Below are 18,238 nucleotides of genomic sequence, written 5' to 3' on the forward strand. Positions count from 1 at the left end.
TGCATAATCAATTATGAGCATTAAAAAGTCCATGAATAATTTTCCTTTTTGAGCTACATTTTCTCCTATACAAGGAGGGTGTCTCCTCGCTATTTCTCACACTAGAATCTAGGGGTGGTGAAATGGATCGTGGCCCGCCGCCCCGCCCTTGCACCCGCCAAAAAAGGCGGATTGTGTTGAGATTTTATAACCACCTATCCGTTCAGCCCGCCTCGCCTTAAACGTGTCCCGTCTTAAGCCTGCCAAAAAAGGGTCGTGTTTGCCCGCCACCATGTCAACCTAGTTATGAAGCATTCAAAATATTTATTTTGGTTGATTGAAGGTTAACACTTGAAATATAGTTTTGGAACTCTTATTAGTGGTTCTATTTTAGGTGAAATTTCTTGATGGTTTTAGACTTTTAGTTGCCATTTTATGTTTTTTAATTGTTGGTTGGATCTTTCTAATTGAAATGTAAAAAAAAACCTTTTAGTCTATCAAAAAATGAAGAAAAATATCTTTAAAAAATAGGCGGGGAAGCCCGCCGTCCGCCAACCCGTCATTTTGGCGGGGCGAACTAAATTTTAAGCTCAAATTCACTTGACGAACTTGTCTATCCCGCTCTTTTTTTGCTAGTCTTAAGGCAGGGTGAGGCAGGACGGGATAGATGACCCGTTTTGCTACCCCAACTAGAATCTGATTTTAAATCATTCTATTCAGAGCGGGAGAGAAGAGACTGACCTACAATATTAACCCTTAAACACATAAATCAGTGAAAGAATAAGTAATAATGTGAGAATGATAACTAATTTGATAAAATTTGATAAATTAAACAATTTTGATAAATTAAAATGGAAATAATTGATTGACTAGAGCTATTAATTTTTTTTTGTATGGAAAGAGAATTTTTTCAAAAGAATAGTTTGAAATAAGTGAACTAGTGGCATATAGCGGTAAAGATTCTTTTATTCGACTAGTGCTGTAAAAATCGTACAAACATTAACTTGATAAGTTCTCTGTGTCAGTAAAATAAAGTAAAATTTGTACCATCAAAAAGTAAAGTAAAAATTCATTTTATTTAATTTCTTCTTCCATTTCATTCTTCAAACACACACACACACATCAAAATGGGAGTTCTTTCCAATAAGATTGATCGGAAGCAATTGAAAGCAGGCGATCACATTTACTCTTGGAGGAAGGCTTACCTCTATGCACATCACGGTGATCTCTAATTCTCTCTTGTTTCAATCTTTCATTGCTTTGATGTCACATTTTTATGTGAACTTATATACTCATCATATTCAACTATCTGTCATATTTTCATGTCTCATACTCATATTCTAAGATAACAGGAATATATGTTGGTGAGGGAACGGTAATCCACTTCACAGCTGTAAGAGGAACACAAACCGGAACGCCAACTATTGTTGACAATCTTTTCGCAAGTTCAGCTCCTTCCTTTGACACCGACATTCCATGCCCAAGATGCAGTGACTGCAACCAAACAATGACGGATGGTGTCATCTCATCTTGCTTAGATTGTTTTCTTTCTGGAGGAGAACTACATCTCTTTGAGTATGGTGTATCTAAAATTCATTTTCTAGCACAAGCTAGAGGAGGTACCTGCACTCTCGCATCTTCGGATCCAACTCAAGAAGTTGTTACTCGCGCCTTGAATCTTCTTGAAAATGGATTTGGTGACTACCATTTCTTCGAGAATAACTGTGAGGATTTTGCGGTTTATTGCAAAACAGAACTGGTTGTAAGGATAAACAGCATTGTAGGTGGTGGCGGAAGTGGACAGGTTGCATCTTACTTGGCTGCTGTCAACTGCATAGGTTCTTTGCCGCTTGGATTTGTGAAGACGAGTTTTTACGGTAGGGTATTGGTTCATTGTGGAATGTACTGCATTAGAAGATTGGTTTCTGATATTGGATTTCGCAGTGGGGTAACTAAAGTTCCTGTTGAAAAAATACATGAGATGGCTAGGTGGGAAAACTAGTGTGGTTTCATCAAAACCACTCTTGTAAAAGGTCTTTGTTAAGTTTCATGTATGTTGTTCTTAACAAGCACGTCATTGTTAGAATATTGTTTCTTTGTAGTTAGTTATATGTTTTTAATGTTATCTTTGTTCGATTATTGAATTTGAGTTTAGTTCCAGCTTGATGTGTGAAACCTAAAGATAAGTACTTTTTCTAGTTGATCCAACCCATTTCAACGATTTTTCAAGCTCATGGATTACATTTTTTATCTTCAATCAAGTATGACGGTCGAAATCGGATTTAGAAACCCGAATCCTCTTAACCCTTTCCGTATAGACACTTTAGTGATGTAAATAAAAAAACAAGAGAATTAATAAATATATTTTATTAAATAGTAGGAATGATGAAATTAATATTAATTAAATGGTAAAATTAAAAAATATATATTAAAAAATAAAAATTAATATAAATAATTTATTTTAGAAAATTAATTTTGTGATTTTTTCTAATCGTAATACCTATATTTTGCATTTTTTTTTCTATAATACCAAACTTTTTTCCACATGTTTCATACTACTCGATTCATTTTAAAATGAACCTCCTTTAAATTTTTTTAAAATAAATTAAAAAATGTAATCATATTATTATAAAACATTATATTTTTATTAATTAACTTTATTAATATATTAAAAATAGTGTAGTGAGTAATAATTAAATAATATAATTAAAAAAATAGTAGTATTACTCTATATTAAAAATAAATTTTATTTGTTAAAGGAGCGGTTGTTTTAAAATTGAGAGAATATTTATGTACAAATAAAAAACAAAATTTTACAAAAATAAACGTTAGATAAATTGATACAAATTTTATATTTTATAAAGAGTATTTTAAATTAATTGACACCTCCTCATATTATGGGTTTTAATTATTTTTTATATAATTATTAATTTATTGTTTTAATAATTTATTAATGTAATATATTTAACAATTTTTTTACATTATCGTTTACTATGCAGTTCATTGAAGTCGCCATCGGTTTTTGTTTGAACGAGGTTATATTTATCCTATAGATCTCGTCTGATCATCCTCATGTGTTTAATACGAAGTGTCCGAGATTGGATCATCAAAAAACAATTTTTAAAATTCTTGTAAGTTTTGAGTTTCAATGTCGGCGCTGTCGTAACTGAGTTATTTGTCCATGTTTTCGTAGTGCAGTTGTGTTGTTTGAGTTGATGCAAACACGGTTCACTACGCCAAATAAGGGAAAAGAGGGCGTTTTTTTTGGCCTATAACAGCGCTTTAAAGCGCTCTCTAATCTGGCGCTGGCATAGGTAAAGACAGCGTTTTTTTTCCTGGTGAAAGCGTTGTCTAAAGTGGCTCTTTAAGCCCTTTAAGGGCCACTTTAGAGGGCGCTTTTTAAAGAAAGCGCCCTCTAAAGTGGAAACATTTAAGGGTTTAGAGGGCGCTTTTACTGGAAAGCGCCCTCTAAAGTGGAAATTTAAAGGGTTTAGAGGGCGCTTATTTTGGGAAGCGCCCTCTAAAGTGGGTGGTTATTTAAATTTTTTTTTTAAAAAAGCGCTATATTTTTTTATTTATTTTAGACAACCTGTATTGAAACAGTACACCCAAAACTGTATAATTTGAAGCCCTTTTTCACACATTGCATTCAACAAGCCTTATATACAACAATCCATACATATACAACAATCCACTGATATATAATCGTTTAACTTCTAAAGATTCTAAATATACAACCAATTCATAACTTAAAAAGAAATAAAACTAAGTAGCAAAAGCATCTCTGAGATGTATGTTTTTTTGCTAGCAGCAGTCTTCTTAGCAACAACCTCTTTTTGTTCAATATCAATAGCATGAACCTAAAATATCATAAAATTAGTTAGGTGATGTATAAGATCAAGAATTAACATTTTCTATGCATAAATATCATATAATTGTGTTTATACCTTTTTTTTTATGCAACTGACTCGATTTGCTGCGTAATCCCCTTATATTTTTGGTCCCTTATCTTTTGAAGATAGAATTGATATTTGTTTAGATGGACATGTTCCATTGTCGTAGAGGGATACTTTCAAATATCCAGCATCATCATCTACGCGAATGAGGCTTGACGACAATGGAACATCTCCATCTAAACAAATATCAATTGATACTTTCAAGTATCCCTTGCCCCTTGCACGAATGATTGACTTCATAATAGCCATTTTACCTGTAATAAAGAAAACAATTAAAATCAGATGACAAATGTAAAAACAATTAAAATCATAAAAGTCATTTTACCTGTAATAAAGAAAACAATTAAAATCATTTGACCTGTACCTTTTTCACTAAGTTCTCTTTCTTTTCTTGGTTGGAATATGTTCTACATGTCTCTTAACAACACGGACGGTTGGATTGATCCAAATACCCTCATTATGATCATTTCTAATATATGAATCATTTGATATAATATTCTCATCTTGATCATTTCTGGTAAACGATTCAATCTCAACATCAATATCACCTTGATCTCCAGTGTTTTCATCAATTACTTTGTTGGAAAAAAGAACTATAGACCATTTCGTACTTTTCGGATCATTGACATAGAACACTTGTCTAGCTTGAGAGGCTAGAATAAAAGACTCATCTTTGTATCCCACCCTATTAAGATCCACTTGCAAAAATCCTGACTTATCCATTCGAATGCCGTTATTATTTTCAACCCACTTGCAACCAAATATAGGAATTTGAAACTTCTCATAATCAAACACCCAAATGCGCTCGATAACACCAAAATACGACAGACTTGCAAATTTGGGGTTTAAGTCCTTCACACTTGATATGTGCATTGCTTCAGCTACCACGGTGACACCACTATTCTGCATAGTACTTTTATCATCTTGTTCTTTGGTATAAAATGTGTATCCATTAATCGCGTATGCGCTATAAGAAAAAACATGGAAACTTGGACCATATGCTAAGCATCTCAACCTTTCTGTTATTGAAGCGGGATCTGAATAATACTTTGAATAAATATGATCCTTAAATCAAGGTATAAAACATCGATTGTGCTCTCGTATTATCCAATTTTCATTTCTATTGGGATTTAAACCTCGGAGAACATCCTTGTGAATTTCAACATACAGCTCAACCTCATTCTCATTGTGCAGAACATACAAATGCACTTGATCCCGTTCGACCCTTGATACTGCCACGATTTTATTTCCAATTAGATTTTTTCCTTCTTTCTTTTCGACAAGCTGAGACTTGGGGAGTCCGATTGACTGAACATTAGACAAATATTCAGTACAAAACTCAATCGCTTCTTCAACAATGTATCTTTCAACCATACAACCTTCTGGTCGACTTCGGTTCTTCACGTACCCTTTTAATATTTTCATATAACGTTCAACAGGGTACATCCATCTCATATAAGCTGGTCCACACAATTGTGTCTCTTTCACAAGATGAACAACTAGATGTACCATTATGTCAAAAAATAATGGAGGAAAAAACATTTCAAGCTCACACAAAGTAATAACGATTTCTTTTTGCAACATTGGTAAGATCGCAGGATTGATCACCTTACTGCAAATTGACTTGAAGAAAGAACACAACTTAGTTATAGAGCTTCTTACTTTTTCTGGAAGAATAGAACGTATACCTATTGGGAGAAAATGTTCCATTATAACATGGCAATCATGGGTCTTTAAACTCTTTAACTTGAGGTCTTTCATAGACACAAGTCTTCTAATATCTGAAGAGTACCCTTCTGGAACTTTAACTTCACTTAGAAACTTACACAATGTTTTTTTCTCCTTTCTAGATAGAGTATAAGCAGCAGGCGGTAGATATGTTCGTTTTCCTTTCTTCAAGGGTCCTAATTCAGTTCTTATTCCCATCGCTATCAAGTCCTTTCTTGCCTTAAGGCCATCCTTAGACTTTCCTTGTATATTGAGTAACGTGCCAATAACACTTTCAAATACATTTTTTTCAATATGCATAACATCAAGAAAATGTCTCACATACAAGGACTTCCAATACGGCAATTCAAAAAAAACTGACCTCTTCTTCCACCCACTTTTGACAAGTGTGTGGGCAAAAGGCTTGCCAAACTGAGTATCCAAATCTTTCACCTTTTCAAAAATTTGATCACTCGTCAATATAGGTGGAGCTCTGCCTTGTTCTGTCTCTCCATTGAACGCCTTTCTCCATCCACGGTAGTGATGATTTGAATTTAAGAATCTCCGATGACCGAGAAAGACATTCTTCTGACCAAACTCCAAGCGCTTCCAATCTGTTTTATCTTCACAAATAGGACACGCACATTGACCTTTTATGCTATACCCTGATAGATTTCCGTATGCTGGAAAATCATTAATTGTGCCAAACAACATCGCCCTCAAGTTGAAACTTTCTTTCCTATATCCATCATAAACCTCCACACCGCCTTTAAGTTGTACAACTTTAATACCGCAGACAATCTTGTGAATTTAGTGCAACCATCATACAAAGGTTTCTCTGCATCACTTACCAACCTCTCAAACATTTCGGGACAATCCTTAAGATCTCCTTCAAGTGCTTCTGCAATCTCTTCAACTCGATCACAATCGTATGTATCTGCGCCACTATAGTTTGAGGCATAGGTCGTACTATCCCCCGGTTCAACATTCTCGTTACTTTTCTCACCATGCAAATTCCAACATGTATAACTTCGATCAATTCCATGCCTCATTAGATGCGATGTCAACTGAACTGCGTCAACCCGTTTCCCATAACAACAACCCAAGCAAGGACATATCATTCTACTGGGGTCTTCGGCGTGCGCAACGGCAAACTTAACGAATTCGGATACCCCATTCTCGTACTCTCTCGACAATCGATTGGAAGACATCCATGTATTATCCATTACTAATTAGAATAAACAAAAAACAATTTCAGAAGAGAAACCAATTTCAGAAGATACTCTGTGCAGGGCATTCATGTCTCCATTTACTCTACCAAATAACATCCATACCTAAACTTCTTAAGTTACTAGCTACGCTATGTACTGGTTGGCTGTTAATGAAGAATTCAAACACATTCGGACCTAGGTTTCTAATGATACTGGTGTTGACACAAAATCAGATGTTCATAGGTCGTATAACCCTAACTACTGGGTAATGTAGTCCCATTGCATGCGCTATCATGGTCACTAAAAACCAACTGTCAATTGCCTAATAAACCCAAACTATTTAAATCACTATGAATATTGAAACTTTACAGGTCGAAACAAACGTAGCATAGACAACAATAACATAAAACTGAAATGGGGCAAAGCTAAAACAAAGTAATAGTGCAAGTAATAATGTATGCATCGTGTACCTTTGATTGGTAGAAGGAGGAAACGTCGTAGATCTAACAGAGGTGGAAGGAGAACGCCTTAGAACCCTAACGTGAAAAAGAACGAAAATAACAGAGAGTGAAATAACAAAACGCACAGTATGTTATAATTTTAATGTTTACTAAAGGGGACCTTAGAGGGCGCTTGTGGAAAAAAAGCGCCCTCTAAAGGGGGCCTAAGAGGGCGCTTATGGAAGCGCTCTCTAAGGCTTTCCAGAAGCGCTTTATAAACTGGAAATGCACATGGACTTATAACAGCGCTTTATTAAAAGCGCCCTCTAAGGGTAACCTTAGAGGGCGCTTTCTAAAAAACGCCATGTATTGTTGTCCCTCTATCTCCTCCTTATTTTTTCGCTTCACCTTAGAGGGCGCTGTCATACGGTGAACTGACTTTAATGTGTTTTTTAATCGCAATGTCGCGGTTAGCAAGAGTCGCCACCGACTTTTCTTTTATCCAATAAGGAAAGGTGGAAAAGAACAGGAAAGACCTTAATTTAGATTCTTAGGTTCGGGAGGTACATTATACAAAGGGAGGGTGTTAGCACCCTTTGTATCCATGGTTATCCATGGGCTCTTAATTGCTCAATCATTTATGTTTTTCTCGTTTGAACAAGTGTTTGAAAAATGTGTAGAAAATGTTTTGAAAAGGAGAATTTAACTTTGTAATGATCCTTGTATGAATGTATACAAAGTGGTTATCTCGTTTAGTTTTGAAAGTTGTTTAGAAAAATATAACTCGGCAATGACTCTAGTACGAATGTATGCCAAGTGGTGATTTTCTAAAGGATGTTGAGGTGTGAAAAGTATTTTAGGTTATGAATGAGCAATTAAGAGTTATACCTATCCGAGGTCTTTACGGGTATTTCCTATCCTTATGAGGGTAAAACTGTCCTTACTATTGAGAAGTAAGTAGTGTTATCCTTTGAATGTAAAAGGGTCATCGTAGGGTCATCGATTGGTCATTGAAGGCAACAGTTGTGAGGATACCTTAGCATTCGAAGGGACTATCATCATTTAACCGTAGGCTACACCGAAGGGTCATCGAGGGACAAAGGCAACATTCGAGGGACTATGATGATTTAACCGAAGGGTCTTTGCTAAGGGTATCCCCATATTCGCGGGACATGACCATAATACCATAATCGTAGGGTAACAAAGAGAGGTCCGAGATCACTTATTTAAAGACAAAGTTTTACATTCAATTAGGTAGCCGTAATCAAGTAGGTAATTAGGTCCACATTAAAATTAATACATGAAGACCAATTAAGCCATTAGGGTGGATCTTCGCCATAAAATTGATACATTAAAATCAATTGAGTAATTCAGGGTGAATCTCCATAAGGGTACCCCACGAATAAAGTGGGATACCTAACAAGCAATCCTTTCCTGATGCATGCGAACCTTTACAAAACTCAACAAACATGTCAAAACACCAAATCAGGGTGCAATCGAGGATTACACCACAAGGAAAAAGATCACAACAGTAAATAGGGTTTGATAAATGATGCATGGCTATGCTAAAACATGAGTGAAAAATCAGAACAGAAAAGTCAGCCACTGTCACGTTCGCTCCTGCCTCGCCTAGCGAAGGCGTAGCGAATACTCGCTGCATGCTCGCTTAGCGATGTGCTAGCGAGCGGCTGCGGATTCTGGTTTTGATATCAGTACATTTTCAACCAATTTTATGCCTTATGGCTTTCATTACTGCAATTATATGGTTAATAATTTAAGGTATTCAGGTATATATTAAAGTTCACATGCCAAACTTAAGCTATTTTCATAAATCTAATCATAAAGCCATATGCAAATTAAGAACATAAGGCAGCAATAGCAAGGTAAACCTGTGGGCAACTGAATTGCGACTTCGAATCGGCAAATCGGATTGAATTGGGCAGAGGTAGACCTTGGTGCCGCCGAGTTCCTTTAGGGTTCGTCTCCAGTGAGTATCAGGGTTTGCTTGCTAGGGCTCTCCTTTCTCCGTTTTCGTTCTCCCCCTTTTCCGTGACTGAAGCTTGGCTATTTATAGTGATTGTGATGACCTAATGGGCTCAGAATGAAGCCCGAAAATTCTGATATATCGCAAGCTTCGCTAGGCGAAGGAATTGCTCGCCTAGCGAGCCAGCTAGTTTGGGCTTTTACTGGATCTGGTGCTTCGCTGGGACGAGTGTCATAACGAGGGGTTCGCTAGGCGAAGGGTTTGCTCGCCTAGCGAGCAGGCCAGTTTGGGCCATTTTCTGGATTGGGCCTGTTGTGAGCTGGGCTTTTGTTCCTTTAAGGTCAGTGCCTTGAAGAATAAGTTGGAGTGCTTCGAGAGATGTTTTGCAAGATTAATGGGCAAATTTTGGGGTATGACAGCTGCCCCTGTTCAATATTCTTGAACCGAGAGAGTTAGGATGGCAAGTATGCCGTTTGTGGTCTGGAGGTGGAAGATTATTGAACACTAGAATGCCCCAAAAATTTGCATTTGTCAATCGAGAGGTGGGCTTAAAGATGCCATCCAGGAAGTTTGATGATGAGAGCTTCAGAGTGCGTCATACATTAGACGATATCTGAAGGCAGGGGCGTCATACTGGGTCATACGCTAGACTGTATAGTGAGTCCTCCATTATGCTGTCGACTTTGTTGGGGAGTCAGAGTGTGTTATACGCTACTGGGGATAAGGGATCAGAATGGATTATACGCTAGATCGTATCTGACTTGCAGAATGAACCGTCCGTTAGGCTGCATCTGGAGAGGTAAAGATCAGAACGGATCGTACGGTAGATTGTATCTAAGTAGCGGACTGAGTCGTCCATTAGGCTGTATCTGAGATATAAGGGTCAGAATGGATCGTATGCTAGATCGTATCTGAGTAGCGGAAAGAGCCGTCCGTTAGGCTGAATCTGATGATGAAAGGGGTAGTCGTACGCTAGACTACACTTCAGAAATGTACCGTACGCTAGGTAGTATCTGAGGACTTGAAGGTCTAACTGGGTCGTAAATTAGACTGTATTGGAGTAGTTGAAGGTCAGAATGGATCGTCCGTTAGATCGTATCTGAGAGGAAGGAGTCATATGTTGAGCTGAATCAGAATGAACCGTACGTTAGACTGTATCTGATCGTATTATAAATGGCCGGGATGGGCCTAAAGATACCATCCTTAGGAGGATAATTAACCTGAAAAATAAAGTTAGCTTCATGCCATGTCATGATGCATGAGATATTTTATGCTTTTGACAATAACTGCAAACAATGTATGCATGCGTATGCTGTGAAATGATGTAATGAATGAATTATGCCTCTGAAAAGTTCTTCCCGAGGACTCTACTGGGGAAATAAATCTCAGTCTTCTGGTTGGAGATACTGGTATCGGTGATCTCTTCTTAGCTGGGGATACTTGATTCTGTCTGAGGGTAGAAATATTTAACAGAAGCCTGGCTGGGGGTGGAAGAGATGACCAATTTGTCTAGTAATGCCAATTGCTTTTGGGGAATAACTGGCTTTGCTGGGGAATAGAATTAGCAACGGATTCATTGGAAAGCATGGTTAGACCTTTTCCTCGATCCTGAAGTCTTGTAGTGATTGCTATTTCTATTTTAAGCATGCAATTTTTTTTTGTAAACCTTGATCATATTCAAATGCATAAATCAATTCAAATTAAATCAATGGACGTTTACGCAAACAAAACAGAAAAGTAAAAACGAAATCATCTTTTTGGAAACAAAATTATATTGACTTGACAGAGGGCCTATAAACAGGCAATTTGTGTACAAGGAGACAGAAATCCTAGTAAGAGGAAATTGTCAGGCAAACAAAGAGAAAGCTATGCAGAAAAAGTCCTATTGATTTTAATTCCACTACTGTCATTATGTCTTCAAGCATCTCATCCCATGCTGTCGGATGGAAGTGATTGGCTTGTTCAGTCCTTAGAACTTGGATGAAGTTGTCCGAGAACGGGACATAGTCATACGCTTTAATCCTTAATTTTTGCCTGGACCGCCTTTTCAGGTTTTCAGTCCACCAGGATACCCTTTTTTGCCCAGGCCGCCTTTTCAGGTTTTCGACTTGCCGGGTGTACATTTTTATATGTTTATCCCTAATTTTTGCCCGAACCCTTTTTGGTTCGCCGGGATGCCCTTTTTTGCCTAGGTACGTCGACCTAGCAGGTCTCTTTTATGCGTAGTATTTTTTAACTATGTTTGCGTTCACCGGATGCGGGAAGTCTTCACCATCCATAGTAGTGAGCATCATGGCACCTCCTGAGAATACTCTTTTGACCACAAATGGTCCTTCATATGTAGGAGTCCACTTGCCCCTAGGATCACCCTGTGGTAGTATGATACGCTTGATTACCAAGTTACCAGCCTGATATACCTTTGGCTTAACCTTCTTATTGAAAGCTTTGATCATCCGTTTCTGGTACATCTGACCATGACAAACAACTGCCAACCTCTTCTCGTCAATCAAATTTATCTGGTCGAGTCGAGTCCGAATCCATTCATCTTCATCTAAGCCTGCCTCTTTCATGATTCTTAGAGAGGGAATCTGAACTTCCACTGGTAAAACGGCTTCCGTTCCGTAGACTAAAGAGAACGGAGTTTCCCCTGTCGAAGTGCGCACTAAAGTGCGATAACCATGGAGAGCGAATGGTAACATCTCATGCCAGTCTTTGTACGTTACTGTCATCTTTTGTATGATCTTCTTGATATTCTTATTAGCAGCCTCTACGGCGCCGTTCATCTTTGGCCGGTACGGAGAAGAGTTATGGTGTTTTATTTTGAACTGCGTGCAGAGTTCAGTAATCATCTTGTTGTTCAAGTTAGTACCGTTGTCAGTGATAATTCTTTCAGGGATGTCATACCAACAAATGAGACTATTCTTGATGAACCGTGCCACCGCATTCCTGGTGACAGAAGCAAATGAGGCCGCCTCTACCCACTTTGTAAAGTAATCAATAGCCACGAGGATGAAGCGATGTCCATTGGAAGCCGTAGGTTTAATCTCCCCAATCATATCAATGCCCCACATTGCAAAGGGCCAAGGGGCTGTCAACACGTTCAATGGAGCAGGAGGTACATGTACTTTGTCCGCATAGATCTGGCACTTGTGACAGGTTCTGGAGTGACGGTGGCAATCAGCTTCCATGGTAGACCAATAATACCCTGATCTCAGAATCTTCTTGGCCATCGTATGTCCACTAGAATGAGTCCCAAAAATACCGTCATGTATGTCTTCCATAATCTTTTCTGCTTCCTTTTTATCCACACAGCGAAGCAGAGTCGAATCATGATTACGTTTGTATAATACTCCATTACTCATAAAGAATTTAGCGGAGAACTTCCTCAGGAATTTTTTGTCATTGATGGATACCCCTTCAGGGTATTCCTGAGTTTCTAAATATCTTTTCACTTCGTGGAACCAAGGTTTCTCCTCTACTCCCTCAGCGTTAAGTTCATAACAATATGCTGGTTCATCTAGTCGTTCAATGGTGATCCTGGGAGCTTCACTGTCCCATCTGACTCTGAACATAGATGACATGGTGGCCAATGCGTCCGCCAACTGATTCTCTTCCCGTGGAATATGTTCAAATGTAATCTCTTCAAAGTATGGGATTAATGTCATCACCCGCTCTCGGTAAGGGATGAGATTCGGATGTCTAGTGTCCCATTCTCCTTTGATCTGACTGATTACTAATGCTGAGTCTCCATACACACTCAAGAACTTGATTCACAGGTCTATAGCAGCCTTGAGTCCCAAAATACATGCTTCATACTCAGCCATATTATTGGTACAATGAAAACATAGTCTAGCAGTGAAAGGTGTATGGTAACCCCCAGGAGAAATAATTACAACCCCAATACCATGGCCCAATGCATTAGAAGATCCATCAAAAACCATAGTCCATCGGGATCCCAGTTCGGGTCCTTCCTCCGGTCCAGGTTTTTCATAATCAGTAACAAGCATGACATCCTCATCTGGGAACTCAAAATTCATAGATTGGTAATCGTCCACCGCTTGATGAGCCAAATGATCAGCTAGCACGCTTCCTTTGATTGCTTTCTGGGTAGTATACTGGATATCATACTCTGTTAAGATCATCTGCCATCTCGCTATTCTTCCGGAGAGGGCAGGTTTCTCGAATATGTATTTGGTGGGATCCATCTTAGAAATCAACAAAGTAGTATGATTCAACATATACTGTCTTAGTCGGCGAGCAGCCCAGGCCAAAGCACAGCAAGTTCTCTCGAGCAGTGAGTATCTTGTTTCACAGTCGGTAAACTTTTTGCTAAGGTAGTATATGGCATGCTCTTTTCGACCAGACTCGTCATGTTGCCCCAACACACACCCCATTGAATTTTCTAACACGGTTAAATACATGATTAGAGGTCTTCCTTCAACTGGTGGTATCAGAATTGGAGGTTCCTGGAGATACTTCTTGATTTTGTCAAAAGCTTCTTGACATTCGTCATTCCATATCATCTCTTGATTCTTCCTCAGTAGTTTGAAGATGGGTTTGCAGGTAGTGGTCAAATGGGAGATAAACCGGGCAATGTAATTCAAACGTCCCAAGAAACCCCTGACTTCTTTATCTGTACGTGGAACTGGCATTTCTTGAATAGCTCTCACCTTAGCCAGGTCAACCTCAATTCCTTTACCACTGACAATAAAGCCCAAGAGTTTACCGGATCTTACGCCAAAGGTGCATTTGTTCGGGTTCAATCTCAACTTGTACCTCTTCAACCTCTCGAACAGTTTGTATAAATGATCGAGATGTTCTTCTTCAGTATGAGATCTGGCTATCATGTCATCCACATATACTTCTATTTCATGATGGATCATATCATGGAACAGAACTACCATAGCACGCTGGTAAGTTGCTCCTGCATTCTTCAAACCGAATGGCATTACTTTATAACAGAAAGTTCCCCATTGCGTCACAAACGTAGTTTTCTCCATGTCCCCAGGTGCCATCTTAATCTGATTATATCCTGAGAAGCCGTCCATGAATGAGAATACCTTGTGTTGAGCGGTGTTGTCTACCAGAACATCAATGTGCGGGAGTGGAAAGTCATCTTTGGGACTCGCTTTATTCAAATCTCGGTAATCTACGCACATTCGCACCTTACCATCCTTCTTCGGCACTGGTACCACATTAGCAACCCATTGAGGATAAGAAGTAACGGCTAGAAAACCGGCATTGAATTGTTTCATAACCTCGGCTTTGATTTTCTCAGACATTTCGGGACGCATGCGGCGAACCTTTTGCTTGACAGGACGACAGTCTTCCTTCATTGGCAGACGATGCACTACTATATCAGTATCTAATCCGGGCATGTCTTCATAAGACCAGGCAAAGATCTCTACATAGTCATGTAGCATCTGGATCAATCTTTCTTTGACACTGTTTTCCAAGCCTGCTCCTATCTTGACTTCTTTTCTGTCTACTTCAGTACCCAGATTTACAATTTCGATTGACTCTTCATGCGGCTGTATGGTCCTTTCTTCTTGTAGTAACAGTCTGGCAAGTTCTCCAGGTACTTCACAATCTTCGTCACTTCCATCCTCAGCTTGGTAGATCGGATTTTCAAAGGCATAATGAACAGTAGTAGAACTATTATCAACAGAATCCAGAGTGGGTGTGGATCTGCAATTTGTTACGTGAGTGTGTGTAAGAAAACATAGCTTTTTCGGAAGATGACAGGAAAGATAAAGAGCGCAATATTTGAATGCAAAAAGTCCATTGATTTATTGAATATGAATATGCTTATGAAAATGACAAAACCCTTAACAGATTAGCTATTGTGCCCCGGGCATAGACACAATGCTTTAAGAAGTTCAACTATAAAATTTAAAAATTGCAACACTAAAACAGACAATAGCAATTACTCCTGACTAAAGGAAATCGGGATAGTGTCTTCAGCCTTCCAATTATTGAGTCCGTCACCAATTTTTGGGAAAATCCAGCTATCCAGATCGCAATCGCTATCAGCATCTTCTACAGCATTAATTTGATCCTTGACCATCTTTTCAGAGTTAAATCCCAGACCAGATTTATCAGACTTGTAGGGTACGTTGATCAGTTGACCCCAACCAGTACGACCACCATTTTCGACCACAGCTCGAGCATCTTTCAGAGAAACCATGGCAGGAGGAGCTCGAATAACCTTGGGCACAAGGGGAGTTGGCTTAAGGACAGGACTGGGCGGAGGAACCACTTCAAATGACTGAGACGGAGTCTCGAAGAATTCACCATCCATCTCAACGTATCTGAAGGTATGCACACTACTGACGATATACTCTTCTTCCCCACACACAGTGACGATCTTACCCTCTATTGGATATCTCAGCTTTTGATGGAGAGACGAAGCTACAACACTTGCCCCGTGAATCCAAGGGCGTCCCAGCAAGCAGGAATAGGCAGGACGAATGTTCATTACATGAAAGGTAGTGTCAAAGACTTGAGGCCCTATCTTGATAGGGAGAACCACTTCACCATGGACAACACTCTTCGCACCATCGTAAGCACGCACCACAATGTCACTAGGCTTCAGTTCAATGTCTTTACAGTCAAGTTTATCGAGCACGGCTTTCGGTAGCACATTCAATGAAGAGCCATTATCGATCAACACATGAGACAAGGTGATCCCCTTACATTCAATGGAGATATGCAGAGCTTTATTGTGGTTCTTTCCCGCTGGTGTCAGGTCAGCATTGGAAAAACCTAGGCCATCGTCAACAGTCAGATTAGCAACATAGTTTTCGAACTGATCGACGGAGGTCTCCTGAGGTACATGAGCAGTCTTCAAGAATTTTATCAAGGCATGGGCATGAGATTCAGAAGATAACAACAAGGATAACATCGAGATTTTGGAAGGAGTATGCCCTAATTGTTTTACCACATCAAAATCACTCTTGCGGATGATTTTCAGCACTTCTTCCATTTCTTGTTTGGCAACATCTTCAGTAGTAGCTTCGATCGGTGTCTCTGACTGAGAAGGGTTGACTGGTTCCTTTCCTCGGTTTTCGGGAACTGGAGGTGAGATCTCCGGAGAGAAGATCCTTCCGCTTCGAGTAACTTTACTAGTCCCAACAATGTCATTAGGATTAGCAGAACTACCAACTTGCTTTACACCATGGATGTAAACATCACCTCCATAATTCCACGGAATGGCTTTGCTTGAAGAATACGGTACTGGGCCCGGTGCAGTAATGATTAGGGGAGCTACCTTGGGCTCAGCAGTAATCTTCACGGGTACTCTGGGAGCAGTAATCTTCACCGGAACTTTGGACCTTGCAATCACAGATATTTCTTCAACAGTGTTTCCCACCTTAGGAATCCTTTCAAAGAGAATTGTACGATCATCTATCAGCCGTTGAATACCAATTCTTAACTTCAAGCAATCCTTGGGTCGGGATAGACAGAGATCGCAATTTGCCGCACAACCTGGAAATAAACCGGCTTGCAACAACTTCTTCTTGATGGCCAGGAGAGGAGATGCTAGATCAGCTACATTAGAAATGTGAGAATTGTCATCCATAGCATTAACAGCCTTGTCATGATTAGGCATAGGTGCAGTGATGACATTGGGAGTCTCCGGAGGCTCAAATTCAATTTCCCCAGCTTCGATCATATCCTGAACCTTATTCTTCAATGACCAGCAATCATTTGTATCATGCCCGGGGATATCGGAGTGATATGCACACCTGGCATTGGGATTATAACGAGAAGAGGCAGTGTTGGGTTTCATAGGAGGGTCTCTGAGGGTGATCAGATTTGCCTTTAGCATCCCCTGTAGTGCTTGTGCCAAGGTCATGTTGATCCTGGTAAACTGCCTTCTTGGCTTGTCTTGTTTGGGCTGGAAGTTTTGAGTTGGCGGTGCTGCAATCGTAACTACTCCAATGGTATGGTCACGATTCTTCTTACTACGACCCCTTTGACTGTACACAACATTTGATTCATTCCTCCCCTGATAGGACCTTTTGGTGCTTGCAGAAGTAGTCGCCTGTATCTTTCCACTTCGAATGCCGCTCTCCACCCGTTCACCTGTCAATATAAGTTCGGTGAAACCCGAAGAAGAACTTCCCAGTAGATGGCTGTAGAATGGGCCAGTCAGCGTACCCATGAACATGTCTACCAATTCTCGATCAGTCATAGGGGGTTTGACTCTGCCAGCCAAATCTCTCCATTTTTGAGCATACTCTTTGAAGCTTTCTTTAGATCCCATAGCCATATTCTGCAACTGTAGCCGAGTAGGCGCTAGTTCAGAGTTATACTGGTAGTGCTTGTAGAAAGCTGTCGCTAAATCAGTCCAGATGCGGATGTTAGAACTTTCGAGCTGATAATACCATTCCAACTGAGTGCCAGACAGACTCTCTTGGAAGAAATGGATCCATAGCTTCCTATCAGTGGTATACGGCTGAATCTTTCTCACATAAGCTCTCAGATGCATCTGAGGACAAGACGCACCATCGTACTCAGTGAAAGTGGGGATCTTGAATTTGCGAGGGATGACCACATCAGAGACCAGTCCCAAACTTTCGAAATCCAGACCGGGCGCCTTCTGACCCTCCATAGCTAGCATACGTTCTTCCAGCAGCTTGTACTTGCCATCTCTTGGAGAGTACTGTTCCTTCTCATAATCTTCATCGTCATCCTCCTGGCTGAAATCAACATTCTCCTCCTCTGAATCATTCTCCGTCTCCTCTTCTGGACCATTCGGAATTCCAAACTTGACCCCCGCGACCTGTCTTTTAAGCCTTCTTCCCGGGTTAATGTAACCCACAGGTTTCTGGTCTTTCTTCTTCTCGAGCAAGAGAGCCTTCAGTTCTTCCTGCCCCTTGGATAAGCTCAGCACCATCTCCTGGAATTGAGCATTCTGAGCCTGGAGATCTTTGACAGTTTGTTCGAGAGCCATTT

At 39.7% G+C, this 18,238-nt stretch overlaps 1 protein-coding gene across 1 annotated transcript; it reads left to right on the top strand.

Moving 5' to 3' along the window:
• The first annotated feature begins 1,026 nt into the window (after positions 1-1,026).
• LOC127088305 (protein LEAD-SENSITIVE 1) lies at positions 1,027-2,123 on the top strand. The gene is made up of 2 exons (XM_051029241.1): positions 1,027-1,200; positions 1,332-2,123. Exons 1-2 carry the CDS (start codon positions 1,107-1,109, stop codon positions 1,979-1,981), a joined length of 744 nt encoding a protein of 247 aa, XP_050885198.1. The 5' UTR covers positions 1,027-1,106; the 3' UTR covers positions 1,982-2,123.
• The last annotated feature ends 16,115 nt before the right edge of the window (positions 2,124-18,238 follow it).

The sequence above is a fragment of the Lathyrus oleraceus genome, chromosome 5, assembly GCF_024323335.1.
Source record: "Lathyrus oleraceus cultivar Zhongwan6 chromosome 5, CAAS_Psat_ZW6_1.0, whole genome shotgun sequence".
Lineage (NCBI taxonomy): Eukaryota > Viridiplantae > Streptophyta > Magnoliopsida > Fabales > Fabaceae > Lathyrus > Lathyrus oleraceus.

Excerpts from the sequence above, each read along its gene's own strand:
- LOC127088305 (XM_051029241.1), top strand. The coding sequence starts at position 1,107 with ATGGGAGTTCTTTCCAATAAGATTGATCGGAAGCAATTGAAAGCAGGC. Across the intron at positions 1,201-1,331 it reads TTACCTCTATGCACATCACG|GAATATATGTTGGTGAGGGA; the intron begins GTGATCTCTAAT and ends CTAAGATAACAG.